This window comes from Gorilla gorilla, chromosome 7, assembly GCF_029281585.2.
Source record: "Gorilla gorilla gorilla isolate KB3781 chromosome 7, NHGRI_mGorGor1-v2.1_pri, whole genome shotgun sequence".
Classification (NCBI taxonomy): domain Eukaryota; kingdom Metazoa; phylum Chordata; class Mammalia; order Primates; family Hominidae; genus Gorilla; species Gorilla gorilla.
Window position 1 is genome coordinate 80814821 of NC_073231.2, and position 14695 is coordinate 80829515.

Sequence of the window (14695 nt, forward strand, 5' to 3'; positions counted from 1 at the left end):
ACCAGGACCTTGTCAGGTACTGGCTTATATTTATATTGACTGGCACAGGACTTAGCTACCTAAGCTCTAAATGACACAATCTGGAAGAAACAAGAAAACTCTTGGTTACCATATTTCTTTACTCTCTCATAGTGTAAAGAACATTTTATTTATTCATTCATTCATTTATTCATCAAAAGGCTTGGAATTTACACTATGTGTCTGTTGCATGCAAAGTGCTGGCGCCATGAAGAGTTAGGTTGTAGAATATGTTACACAATTAGACAATGTAGACAATTACAGAATGAGGAAATTTTCTGATAGAGGCTGATATGGTTTGGCTGTGTCCCCACCCAAATCTCATCTTGAATTGTAGTTCTCATAATCTCCATTTGTTGTGGGAGGGGGGACCCAGTGGGAAGTAATTGAATCATGAGGGTGGTTACCCCACACTGTTGTTCTAGTGATAGTGAGTGATTTCTCACAAGATCTGATGGCTTTATAAGGGGCCTTCCCGTCCTTTGCTCGGCATTTCTCCTTCCTGCCACCATGTGAAGAAGGACGTGTTTTCTTCCCCTTCTGCCATGATTGTAAGTTTCCTGAAGCCTCCCCAGCCCTGTGGAACTATGAGTTAATTAAACCTCTTTCCTTTGTAAATTACCCAGTCTCAGGTATGTCTTTATTAGTAGGGTGAGAACAGACTAATATAGAGACACACACAGGAGCTGTGGAAATATTTTTATCCTTAAATCAACTATGATTATTATGCATGGAATAAATAAATATAAGATGAATATACATATTATTTTATGTTATTACTCAAGACAACATATCCAACAGGTGACAGCAGCTGATAACATACTCCTTGACAAACCTTGCACAAGGTACTAAGAGTGATGTTGAAATTCATTCCATGATGAGGTGATTCTTAGAAATCAAGTGTTGAAAACTGACTTGCTTCAATTAGCTCAAGCCTTAGAGGGCTCGCATTGATTTTATTGACTCTGAATCAACCATAGATCCATGATCTTTTGTTGAAAATATTTGGGGCTGATTGTATTTTGCAGATCAGAAATTGTAGGATTTGGGATGTATAATAAGGCACAGATACCATACACTGTGTTTATATGGAGATAGGACAGCAGTCCATGACCAAAGATATTAATAATTCTATTGCAATATGTATGTACGTTTATACCAAATGTAAAGACTATAAATAATCTCATGTGACTTCAGGTCAGGTTTTGGTAATAAATGAATCTGAAAAAACTTGAGTTTCAGGGGTTTTTGCATTTTTATGAATTGAAACAGGGATTGTGAAAATGTACTAGAAGAGAGCCAATGCAAAAGTGTCTAATGGGAGCTTCTGTTCCAATTTCCCTTACACATACACACAGATGCGCATTCACACAGCTAAGGTTACAAGGTGGTATTTAAGAAATGCCAAATGAATTGTGCAGTGAGTAAATGCTTTATAAGCTTAGAGGAGGGAGAACTACTTCTTGCTTAGGTTGTTAAGGCCCCACAAAGCATATGGGATTCAGTAGCATCTTGTCGGACAGGTGCGCGGCTATGTGGAGAGCCTGGTACAGGTCAGCACACCATTCTGGTCATGGCCTTGGGCAAAGGCTGGTGGGATAATAGCTTAATGTTCTCTTGAGTTTCTTCATGGGGAAAGGAATCAGAATTTCCATCTAACTTTACCAATATTAATTTATAATGTTAGCTACTATTTTAGAGATTCTTTTATGTTATGGTGAAATGGGAAAATTAATTGGGGTTTTAAAAAGGCAAGTAATTATTTCTTTCTGTCTCATGGATGATATGACATTTTGGCTATTGCCTACAGCAAAACTAGCTCCATTGCTGTTGGATGTATTATGCTGCTTTCTTTTATGTGAAGATCTAAGAAAGCTTCATTTTATAGTTATTTTCAAAGAAAATGTGGCAATATTTAGATCATTTGTTCTCAACATTGGCCGTGCTTTGGAAACACGAATCAGGCTGTGGGAGGAGGGAGGTTTTAAAAACATCCTGATGCTTGCTTCCCACCCCCAGAGTTTTTGATACAATTGATCTGGGGCACAGTCTGGACACAGAAACTTTTAAAGCCTGGTGAGTTTAATGTTGAAATTACTGGTTTCGATTAATTGACTTTTGGTTGAATCTATATAAAGGGCAGGTAAAGTAAATATTTAGTTAATATTTTTTGCAATTAGAATAAAAACAAACTATGAAATCAAAATAGAAATTAACTACATGTCAACTAAAGTGTTTTTTAAAGCATGTTTTTAAACCAAAAGATAATCTTTGCCCCATTCTTCATTCATTTTATTGGAATAATACACTCTGCCAAAGCATGTAAGTGTTAGGGTTCATGTACACACACAGATTTATCATTAAAACCTGGAAACTGCTCTCCTCCCACGTAATTTCTATATTTGGTATTGAATCAAAGCTGTAGAAGGGACAGAGCTTCCACAATTTGTTCTGTCCACACCCTATGGGTTAGCTGCAAAGTATGTGAATTTTAAAAGAGATGGTGAGTCTGAATTTTTACCTTGAGGAAACCGGGGACATTAGAAATTTGCCAAAGGTCACACAGCTCACTGATGGTGGAGTCCCACCCAACCAGAGTTCTGTCTTTGATTCAAGGCTGTTTTTATGCTACTGCCTTTGCCTGCTTTTATAGGCACTAAAGGAATATAAGCCGGGTTGAAATGAGTGAAGACAGTTACAACAGAAGCAAAGCAAAACAAAACAAAACAAAACAAAACCCTTTAAACTTTCAGACTATACACAAGATAGTGGAATTATTCAGAGGGAGAAGCTACATCAAATTACTTTCTTATGTGCAAGATAAGATTATCTTATTTGATGAATATTCTATTGTGCCTCACTCCTACCAGGATATGGTGTAGAAGGTATCAGTTGATAAAATCGACTAAAATGTTTTATAGGGCTTACTTTAAAGAAAAATAAATTATGCTTCAAGAGTCAACATTTATTCATATTGTAGACATTTGATATGTTTTCCATTGCCATCAAAAACAATAGCTAGCTATAAATCCTCAGAAATTGATAAGGATTTGGGAAGCTTTGAAAGTGAGATTCAATTACCTTCAGAAAAGTGGATAGAGATCTTTTCACATCCAGGTCAACTGCATATTTGTAGCTTTTATTTCTAAGTCATAGCAGAATGATACTGGGTGGCTGCTGGAATGGCCCACATTTGAGCTTTATTTCTACATGGTGATACATGACTAAATCCCGCAATGAGGCTTTTATGGGGCATACTGTTTGTGAGTCCCTGTAGAAATAACACCATTAAGTTTAATATAAACTAGCTAAAACTTCTCGATATGATGAAATCTCTGGATAAAGAAAAAAGAGCTTCTTAGAAATACTGTTATGATACAGGCATTACTTGAATTAAAATGTCACTTAACAAGTATTTGTTTCTATATAAGTTATTTAATCAAAAAAAAAGTCCACCTAAAAGTTACCTGAAAGCTTGGGGAGTTGGTTAATTGGTTCCTTAACTTGTTATTGAGGTCTCGGACCCCAGCTTTTCCTTGGAACGACAACCCTAATGCTCGTGGTTTTGCCAGCTGCATCCCACATCTCAGAGACCAAGAACACACACAGGATGCTGCTATACTGCTTTAGGACTAATGGCCCATGTGAGAATTTACATATTGATTTCTTCTCCAAAATATTTGGATCGGAATATTTTTTCCAAAATTTAATGAAATCCTATATGAAATAGAAAGATGATGGATCTAGAAAAAATGTCCCTTAGCTTAGTAAGAAGTATGAAAAGGATCCTTGGGAAGGTATTGAAGGGAACATTGGCTTTGGGAATTCCAGATTTCATTTTAGTCCTGTTTTTCCCATCACTAGATATCTCTCCTTCAGTAAGCCACTGGCATTTCTGAAATCAATCTATCATCTGAGAAATGGGATAAAAGGCCAAGTCATAGTCCTTGTAAGGATGGAAGCAACTTGTATGTTGTAATACATAGAAAAGTTATTTTTACTTTCCATCAGTAAGCTCCTTCAAGTTAGGCTCTTTTTTGTTTGTTTGTTTTCTGGACCAGAAATAATCCTAAGCTCACAATAAAATGTGTTAATTTAATAGGTGGAACAATGCAATCTCAAAATAGTGATACATGTCTATTCTGTTTAGATAAGTACACCTGATCTATGGTGTTTTTCTTTTGGTTTTTAGAAAAATGTTATTTCAGCATCAACGTGAGCAGGTAGAGGTTGAAAACAGCCTATTACAATAAACTGAAGCAGCTGACAATAAAATTAGCATGACTTCCTCAATTAATACAACCCATGTCACCAAAAGATCGGTTTCTACCACTTAGCCAAATCCTTTATTTATTGGTTAATTACATTTATAGCACACAAACGTCCAATTCATTCATTCGGAATCTTTTGAGTCATGATTGTCCAATGTTTACTTCAAGTATTAGCTTTATTTTGACTGATAGATCACTCCCTTACCTCTAAGAATTTATTTATTTAGTTGCATTTTATCCAATATTTATTTTTAGTGTTATGCACACACAAAAATAATTGAAGGCAATTACAATAGGCTTATTGCATTATTAGTGATGCTAGAAAAATTAAGTTATTGCTCAAGTTTTACCTGGCTCATTGAGCTTGTCCCCTGTATTTTACTACCTTTTTTTTTCTCTAAATGCCAATGTTAGAGCAGAATGCATTTTAAAAGTGAGTGGGAAAGGCCTTCAATAACCATGTTTTCAAAGCTACTCCAGGCAGCCAAATACTTAGAGCTACTGTCCATAGCTCCTGAGAGCCACAGTGGGAATAACTGAGAACTTATTTTTAAAAATCTTATTTTTCCCCTAAGGGACGGTCTCTTGAATTATCCGATTTTGATATAACAATATGCAAACTCTGATCTCAATACATTAAGAATTTTTATTTGTGTCCCAACTCAAAAATGAAAGCTGGCAGGGCTAATTTTCCTGCTGTCAATGAACTCTTGGGGATGTTTAAGCTCTAGAGTGAATAGGAGACTTTTGGTCTTCGGGTATTGAGGAAGAGTGGACTCAGTGTTGGACTAACGTGGCTGTGGTTCTCTGGTTGTTTCCTTTCACAGCAACACCCCTGAGCCCACTTAAGCCCCCACGGATGGACACTGCTCCGGTGGTCGCATCTCCCTATCAAAGAAGAGATTCAGACAGATACTGTGGGCTCTGTGCAGCCTGGTTTAATAACCCTCTGATGGCCCAGCAACATTATGATGGCAAGAAACACAAAAAGAATGCGGCAAGAGTTGCTTTGTTAGAACAACTGGGGACAACCCTGGATATGGGGGAACTGAGAGGTAAGGGCAGCTCTTCTCACTTCTGCCACGAAACTGGGCTTTCAGAGAAAAGATGGGGCTTTCACAAATCGGAATGATTCTTCTTCTTGCTTTAATTATTAAGGAAAAAGTGAGGCTCACCCAAGAGAAATGGACAAGAAAGGAAGTGAGCAGAAGGCTTGCTTTAGTTTAATTTTTATAATCTCCTTTGTTTCAAAGTGTTTATTTCCATATTTTTATTGACTGCTTTTCAGACCAAAGGCACATTCATGAACCAGATTGTTTTCCTTCTGCTTTATCTTTAACTGCCTTCTTTAACGAATGCTTTTGTAGAATAGCAGTGTTTAAAAAAGAAAAAAAAGATGCTGAATGGGAGGCTGAGGCGGGCGGATTGCTTGAGGTCAGGAGTTCAACACCAGCCTGGCCAATATGGTGAAACCCCGTCTGTATTAAAATACAAAAATTAACCGGGTGTGGCAGTGCGCACCTATAATCCCAGCTACTTGGGAGGCTGAGGCAGGAGAATCGCTTGAACCCGGGAGGCAGAAATTGCAGTGAGCCGAGATTTCGCCATTGCACTCCAGCCTGGGTAACAGAGTGAGACTCTCTCAAAAATTTAAAAAAAAAAAAAAAAAAGATGCTAAAAAGGCCAAATGGTATTATCTTACCTTAAACTTTTGTGCTTTTATAGATTTAGCCAAAACAAAGCAACAAATTGACTCAATTTAATGACTTGAAGCAAGCCCAAGCCCCTTCAATAAAATCTCCAGGAAATCACGGCAAGACAGTGCTGTGTGGCACTATGCAGTCAACACCTGTCTCCTCCGCACCATGCCCCTGCCCCAGACAGGGTTTTCTTGACAGCTAGAAACCATGTATCATTTGAAGTTCCTGTGAGGTTTCACAGAAGCTGCTGAATTTGGAAAACATAGCGTGAGGATTACTTCTGTGGATTCCTTAGGAAGCCATCAACCAATTTGTGGGACTGAACAGAATATTTTATCACCAGCAACCATTTAAGCATTTTTGATCACCTACATACTTTTGATCAGCTCGATGTTGGCAGCATAGAAGTACAGCAAAATTGCATATTATATTTTCTGAGAAAATGCATTTTTCTCAGAAAAATAAAAATAAGTCTGCAAGGGGTGCTATTGATACTATACTTCAGATTTGGTGTAAGTTTGGTGAGCTTTTGTGGGCAGGTCATTCATAATGGCTGTAAGCTATAGATAACAACATTTGCAAATCATTTTGGAGACAGCAACCTGGGTTTAAACAGGGTTCTGCATACAGAGCCTGCAATTCTAATTACTGTAATCTGGCTGTGAACCTGTAAGGGGGATAATTATAACAGAAAATGACTTGGAACATTTCTAGACAAAATAAGTAATATAAAAGGTCATGCTACAATGAGTTGAGAGGAGGGACAGGTCACTTCTCAATATGTTGGTTGCAGAAGATCTCACCAAGGGAATATACTTGATATGGAACTAGAAAAGTGGGTGGCATTTTAGAAGGTGAGAAGGCATTCCATGTGAGCAGAATCACGTATGCATGGGCAAAGGTCAGGAAACAAGCTAGAGACAGCGAAGAAGTCATCATGGAAGAATCTTATACTGCAGCATAGATTTAAAGTTGGAGATCCATGGCTACGTATATAGAGCTTGATTCGAGATTGATTTTTTCCAAAAGACCTGATTAAAAACAACAACAAAAAAGCAAACATTAATAACACTTTATTTATGTGTATGTGTTCTAGCTACAGAAAAGCAACTTGGGGCTTCCTATTTCAGTATGTTGGATAAACTCATTGCAGAAGCTTTTGAGTCAATGGTACTACTGCTTTTTGATGGAGGATTTCATATGTTTTCAGTCTATGTCTTGTTAAAGAAAATAGGCAGGGTCTCTCCATAGCTGAAGGCCTACCTGCAATGCCTGTGTTACTGGCAGATAACAAGTTGTCTCAGTGACTCCTTCCCAGCTGGGCAGTGAAGGAGAAAAATAGGACTTTATTTATGTTTGGTGCCAGATATTATGACTTAAAGAAAAATTATTCCTACAGCACATTCTTCCTGTCTATTTTGAATTATCAGTGCTGCATCTTTATGTACAACTACATCTTAATGACTTTGGTGTCTGAATTCTGTAACATTTGAGCAGTTTGTCTTTCATACAGAAGATAAAAAGGCTGCTTTGACTCGATAACTCAATGTGACTGTGACTCAGTAGCCCATGGAATGCGATTAGCATTGAGCACAATGCCCTTGAAACCAACCTTTCCACACGCTCCAGGTGATATCCTGATAGATATTTATTCAAGCATTAAATATAGCAAAAGCTTAAGAATAAAGCAACTGTGGTAACCCAGCACTTTGAAACACACACACACATGCCACACACACCCCCCTCTATTCCTGGAATGCTTCTAATGTATGATCAATCAATTAATAAAGGCAAAAATGCTAATCCATAAATATAGGCATATCCATGACTTTAATAAAATGGTATCAGGCAGCTGAAGCATGATATAGCAATATAACAGGATGATAGGCTTTTTCTCTTTCTCTCATAGCACTTCTCACATTTTTAAACACCGTCGTTTACTTACTTTTTTTTTGTATTTTCTTTCTCTCTACTTACTTTGTAGATTATTAGCATCTTAAAAGCAGGCATTTATGTCTGGTTTGCTCATTTATATGTTCAAAACACCTAGAGTAGTGTCAGACACATAATAGTTACTCAATAGTTTCTGAATGAATGAATGAATGAACAGAGAATGCCCTAAAACAAAATCACCTGAAATCTTACATTCTTAACATGGCAATCATTTTCATTTCTAGAAGGATTCTGATTTAATATTTTTTATAAGAAACTATTTCTAATTTTGTTTTAATTTTTTAAAATGATGCATATTATATGTATAGTGAAATGCAGAGATATTACATGTTACAGTTCTATGAGTTTTGACAGTGCAAACACCTGTGTAACCCACGGCCCTATTAAGATACATAACTTTTCCATCATGGGAAAATTCCCATGTCAACTCCAACCCTCCAATCCAGAGAACCACTTTTCTCATTTTTTCATCATCGATTAGTTTTGCTTGTTCTAAAACTCCATATAATTGGAATCATAAAATATGTATTTCTTGTGTGTCTGGCTTATTTTGGATCGCACATTGTTTATGAAATTTATCCATTTATAGCATATAAAGCAAAGTAGTACATTTTTTATTACTGAGTAGTATTCTATACGCAAAAATACCACAGTTTGTCTATCCACTCTATTCATTGATGACCTTTGGATTATTTTGGTGCTATTTTAGATAAAGCTTTCATGAACATTACGGCACAAGACTTTTTTTGGTCAACGTATGTTTTACTTCTCTTGGAAAATAGGCATAGGATTGCTGGGTCATAAGTTGCATGTATTTTTAACTATAGAAGAAACTGCCAAAATCTAAAATAGTTGCATTATTTTGCACTTCAAAAAGCCAACATATAAAAATTCCATAGCCTCACCAACATCTGTTCATGTCAGTCTTTTAAATTTTAGCCATTTTAGTGCATATAGGAGGGTATTTCATGATGCCTTTAACGCATATTTCCATATTGACTAAAGATGTCAAGTACTTTTTTTTTTTTTTTTTTGAGACGGAGTCTTGCTCTGTTGCCAGGCTGGAGTGCAGTGGCACGATCTCAGCTCACTGCAACCTCTGCCTCCCAGGTTCAAGAGATTCTCCTGCCTCAGCCTCCCAAGTAGCTGGGACTACAGGTGCGTGCCACCACGCCCAGCTAATTTTCGTATTTTTAGTAGAGACGGGGTTTCACCATGTTGGTCAGGATGGTCTTGATCTCTTGACCTCATGATCTGCCCACCTTGGCCTCCCAAAGTGCTGGGATTACAGGTGTGAGCCACCACACCCTGCCGTCAAGTACTTTTTAAATGTGCTTTTTGGTCATTTGTGTATCTTCCTTTGTGAAGTGTCTTTTTATGTCTTTTATCTATTTTTAAAAATTTGTTTTTTGCCTTTTATTAATGAGATGAGGTGGAAGGCTTTCACATATTATGGATTCACATTCTTTGTTGAATATATGCATTATGAATATTTTCTCCTAGTTTGTGACTTGGCTATTAATTTTCTTAAGCCTTTCAATGAGCAGGCATTTTTAAATTTTGGGAGGCTAACTTAACTTTTTTATTCTTTTATAATCATTGCTTTTTGTGTCTTACCTAAAAAAATCTATGCCTGTACCAAGATATTCTTGTTTGTTTTCTTCTACAAATTTCATAGTTTTAACTTTTACATGTAGGATTATGATGTATCTGAAATTAATTTTTGTGTACAGTATGAAGTAAAGGTTAAAATTCATTTCATTTTTATATATTTACACAGTTGTTACAGAAAGTTGCAGAAAATATTTACTTTTCCTCATTGAATTGCCGTGAATGACCTTTATTGAACATCTGTTGATTGTGTGAGTCTATATCTGGACAATTTATTCTGTTCCATGTATCTCTTTGTCTTTATACCAGCACCACACTGTAATGATTTTTCAGCATTCTAGAAGTCTCGAAATGAGGTAGTGCAAGTTCTCCAACTTTCTTCTTCTTTCTCAAGATTATTTGGCTGTTCTGTATCCTTTAAATGTCTATATAAATTTTAGAATCAATCTTGCATAAAAGCTTTGTTGGAATGTTGAATGGGATTGAATTCAGTCTATAGACCAATTTGGGAATAATGTATTTAAATTCTTCAGAGTATTGAGTCTTCCAATCCATGAACATCCTCTATCTCTCTATTCATTTATGTTTAGGTTGTATAGGCAATGTTTTGTAGTTTTCAATGTAAAGGTTTTGCACATCATTTGTTAAATGTGTCGCCAAGTACAATTGACTCTTAAACAACACAAGGATCAGGGGCACCAACCCCCTACACGGTTGAAAATCTGCAAATAACTTTTGACTCCTCAGAAACTTAACTACTAATAGCCTACTGTTGACTGGAAGCCTTACCAATAACATAGTTGATTAACACATATTTTGTGGGTTATACATACTTTATACTGTAATTTTTCAATAAAGTAACATAAATAAAATGTTATTAAGAAAATCATCAGGAAGAGAAAATATATTTACTATATGTTAAGCGGAAGTACTCATCATCTTCATGTTGAGTAGGTGGAGTAGGATGAAGAGGAGGGGTTGGTTCTGCTTCTCAGGGGTGGCAGAGGCAAAAGCGGTGGAAAAGGTGGAAGGAGAGGCAGACAGTCAGGCACTCTCGGTGTAACTTTATGAAATACATCATCATTTATTTGACTTTTTTGCTTTTTTATTTCTCTAAAAATGTTTCTCTACAGTACCAGTCCTTCCATTGCTTGCTTTTATTTCAGTATCTGTATCATATAAGGGCCCATGTCATAAAAGAAGTCGAAAAGCAGTCTTGAATCATTGGACCCCTTCTGCCAGATTGTCTAACATCGACTTATTTTCTGGCACTGCTTCTTCAATGTCTTCTTCCTCATCATCTGGCACTGGCTCAGATGCACTCACTTCCATCAAGTTGTCTTCTGTTAATTCCTCTGGTGTAGTGTCTGTTAGGCCTTAGATTCCAAACTTTCATAATGTTTTCTCTATCAGAGTTCTCTTCCATAGTGCCCACAGTCCTGTCCATAGAGTACTGTGTGTAATGAGCCTTAAAGTTCCTGACCCCCCTGACCTATGGGCTAAATTATATACATTGTGTTTAGTCAGGGGTAAGCCACTTTGACACCTTCAATGTTGAATTTATGGGGTTCTGGGTAGTCAAGGGCATCGTACTATATATATATATATATATATATATATATACCAGTTTAAAAGGCAGTTCCTTACTGGCAAGGTACTTCCTAATTTCAGGGACAAAGCATCGATGGAGCCAATCCAGAAAAATGGTTGTTGTTGTCCAGGGCTTCTTGTACAGCCAAAAGACTGGCAGCTGGTGTTTATATTTTCCTTTCAAGGCTGGTGGGGAAGGTGGGTAGCAGCTTTATAGATAAGGGCAGTCCTGATCATAAACCTGACTGCATTTGCACAAAACAGTAGAGTTAGCCTATCCCTTCCTGCCTTAAACCCTGGTGCTTGCCTCTCTTCCTTACTAATAAGTGTCCTTAGTGGCATTTTTTTCCCTAGAATAGGGCAATTTTTTCTGCATTAAAAGCCCATTCAGGAGGATTATTTTCTTTTTTTCCTTTTTTCTTTTCTTTTTTTTTTTTTTTTTGAGACAAAGTCTTGCTCTGTCACCAGGCTAGAGTGCAGTGGCGCTATCTTGGCTCACTGCAACCTCCACCTCCTGGGTTCAAGCAATTCTCCTGCCTCAGCCTCTGGAGTAGCTGGGACTACAGGTGCGTGCCACCATGCCTGGTTAATTTTTGTATTTTTAGTAGAGATGGGGTTTCCCAATGTTGGCCAGGCTGGTTCCAATCCTGACCTTAAGTGATCCGCCTGCCTCGACCTTCCAAAGTGCTGGGATTGCAGACATGAGCCACTGCGCCCAGCCACTCCTCAATAGTTTTCTTAATGATGCCTGGGAACTCTTCTGCTGCTTCTTTGTTGGCAGAAGCTGCTCCTCCTATTATCGAACCTTCCCTTGCTGGCATTAACTTCTACAGCTTTAGATCCTTCACCTTCCTTTTGCTTTAAGTTGTCATACAATGAATTCACTTTTTCTCGAATCATATTAGGTATGCTTTTCCTATAGCAATCCTGCACTCACATAAAAGCTGCATTTTCAATACGAGGGCAAAAGTATTTCTCATAAAGTTCAACGTTTTTATGCCTGCTGATGTAGCTATAGCAACAACTTCATAAATTTCTTTTTCTTGTTTTTTTTTGTTGTTGTTGTTTACTTTTTTTAAAATAATGGACCTTATGCTGGATTCATTTATCTTGAAGTGGCAGGCAACCAATCTGAAGATCTCCATCCATAGTATATATCAAACAATTCAACTTGTTCTTGTAGTCATGAGTTTCCTGTGCTTCTTAAGAGCACTTCCAGCATCACGAGTTACACTTAGTATAGATCCCATGGTGTTATTCAAGGTTTCCAGCATTGCATTAAACATGATGAAAAACACGTGAGAACCTCGAGCGATCACTTTTTACTGCAGTACGCGATTTACTGGGGAGACAAACTGCTTACGTGGAGATGATTAGCATCACATGGCATTGTAAGTGAATCCTCACAATACTTGCGCTCCTTGCAACAGGAGATGGTTATGAAATTACTGCAGGACAGTGCCGGGCACGGTGGCTCACACCTGTAATCCCAGCACTTTGGGAGGCCGAGGTGGGTGGATCATGAGGTCAGGAGATCGAGACCATCCTGATTAACACTGTGAAACCCTGTCTCTACTAAAAATACAAAAATTAGCCGGGCGTGGTGGCAGGCGCCCTATAGTCCCAGCTACTCGGGAGGCTGAGTCAGGAGAATGGCGTGAACCTGGGAGGCAGAGCTTGCAGTGAGCAGAGGCTGCACCACTGCACTCCAGCCTAGGCGACAGAGCGAGACTCTGTCTCAAAAAAAAATAAAATAAAATAAAATAAATAAAAATAAAAAAATTATTGCAGGCCAGTGTTTACTACCTTAACTTTATGCAACTATGATTTAATACTGCATCTTTACATTTCTTTACATTTCTTTTGACTGCAAATGGCGCCATGCGTGCAGTCTGTGTATATGTGTGAAAGTTTTGATAACTTTCAACTTTTTTTTTTTTTATTATACTTTAAGTTTTAGGGTACATGTGCACATTGTGCAGGTTAGTTACATATGTATACATGTGCCATGCTGGTGCGCTGCACCCACTAACTCGTCATCTAGCATTAGGTATATCTCCCAATGCTATCCCTCCCCCCTTCCCCCACCCCACCACAGTCCCCAGAGTGTGATATTCCCCTTCCTGTGTCCATGTGATCCCATTGTTCAATTCCCACCTATGAGTGAGAATATGCGGTGTTTGGTTTTTTGTTCTTGTGATAGTTTACTGAGAATGATGATTTCCAATTTCATCCATGTCCCTACAAAGGACATGAACTCATCATTTTTTATGGCTGCATAGTATTCCATGGTGTATATGTGCCACATTTTCTTAATCCGGTCTATCATTGTTGGACATTTGGGTTGGTTCCAAGTCTTTGCTATTGTGAGTAATGCCGCAATAAACATACGTGTGCATGTGTCTTTATAGCAGCATGATTTATAGTCCTTTGGGTATATACCCAGTAATGGGATGGCTGGGTCAAATGGTATTTTTAGTTCTAGATCCCTGAGGAATCGCCACACTGACTTCCACAATGGTTGAACTAGTTTACAGTCCCACCAACAGTGTAAAAGTGTTCCTATTTCTCCACATCCTCTCCAGCACCTGTTGTTTCCTGACGTTTTAATGATTGCCATTCTAACTGGTGTGAGATGGTATCTCATAGTGGTTTTGATTTGCATTTCTCTGATGGCTAGTGATGATGAGCATTTTTTCATGTGTTTTTTGGCTGCATAAATGTCTTCTTTTGAGAAGTGTCTGTTCATGTCCTTCGCCCACTTTTTGATGGGGTTGTTTTTTTCTTGTAAATTTGTTTGAGTTCATTGTAGATTCTTGATATTAGCCCTTTGTCAGATGAGTAGGTTGCGAAAATTTTCTCCCATTTTGTAGGTTGCCTGTTCATGCTGATGGTAGTTTCTTTTGCTGTGCAGAAGCTCTTTAGTTTAATTAGATCCCATTTGTCAATTTTGTCTTTTGTTGCCATTGCTTTTGGCGTTTTGGACATGAAGTCCTTGCCCATGCCTATGTCCTGAATGGTAATGCCTAGGTTTTCTTCTAGGGTTTTTATGGTTTTAGGCCTAACCTTTAAATCTTTAATCCATCTTGAATTGATTTTTGTATAAGGTGTAAGGAAGGGATCCAGTTTCAGCTTTCTACATATGGCTAGCCAGTTTTCCCAGCACCATTTATTAAACAGGGAATCCTTTCCCCATTGTTTGTTTTTCTCAGGTTTGTCAAAGATCAGATAGTTGTAGGTATGCAGCGTTATTTCTGAGGGCTCTGTTCTGTTCCATTGATCTATATCTCTGTTTTGGTACCAGTACCATGCTGTTTTGGTTACTGTAGCCTTGTAGTATAGCTTGAAGTCAGGTAGTGTGATGCCTCCAGCTTTGTTCTTTTGGCTTAGGATTGACTTGGCGATGCGGGCTCTTTTTTGGTTTCATATGAACTTTAAAGTAGTTTTTTCCAATTCTGTGAAGAAAGATATTGGTAGCTTGATGGGGATGGCGTTGAATCTATAAATTACCTTGGGCAGTATGGCCATTTTCACGATATTGATTCTTCCTAC

General features: G+C 37.8%; 1 protein-coding gene across 4 annotated transcripts in view; it reads left to right on the forward strand.

Moving 5' to 3' along the window:
- The window catches only part of ZMAT4 (zinc finger matrin-type 4), a 378251-nt gene that overhangs the window by 222598 nt on the left and 140958 nt on the right, over window positions 1-14695 (forward strand). For 3 of the 4 annotated variants that reach the window (XR_010134997.1, XM_055348042.2, XM_055348044.2), the window contains exon 5: window positions 5117-5344. The exons of the other annotated variant lie outside the window; for it this stretch is intronic. Coding sequence is in view for 2 of the 3 variants with exons in the window: in XM_055348042.2 (XP_055204017.1) it covers window positions 5117-5344 (228 nt within the window). In the remaining variant the exon portion in view is untranslated. The remainder of the gene's footprint in view (window positions 1-5116; window positions 5345-14695) is intronic. 4 annotated transcript variants of the gene reach the window in all.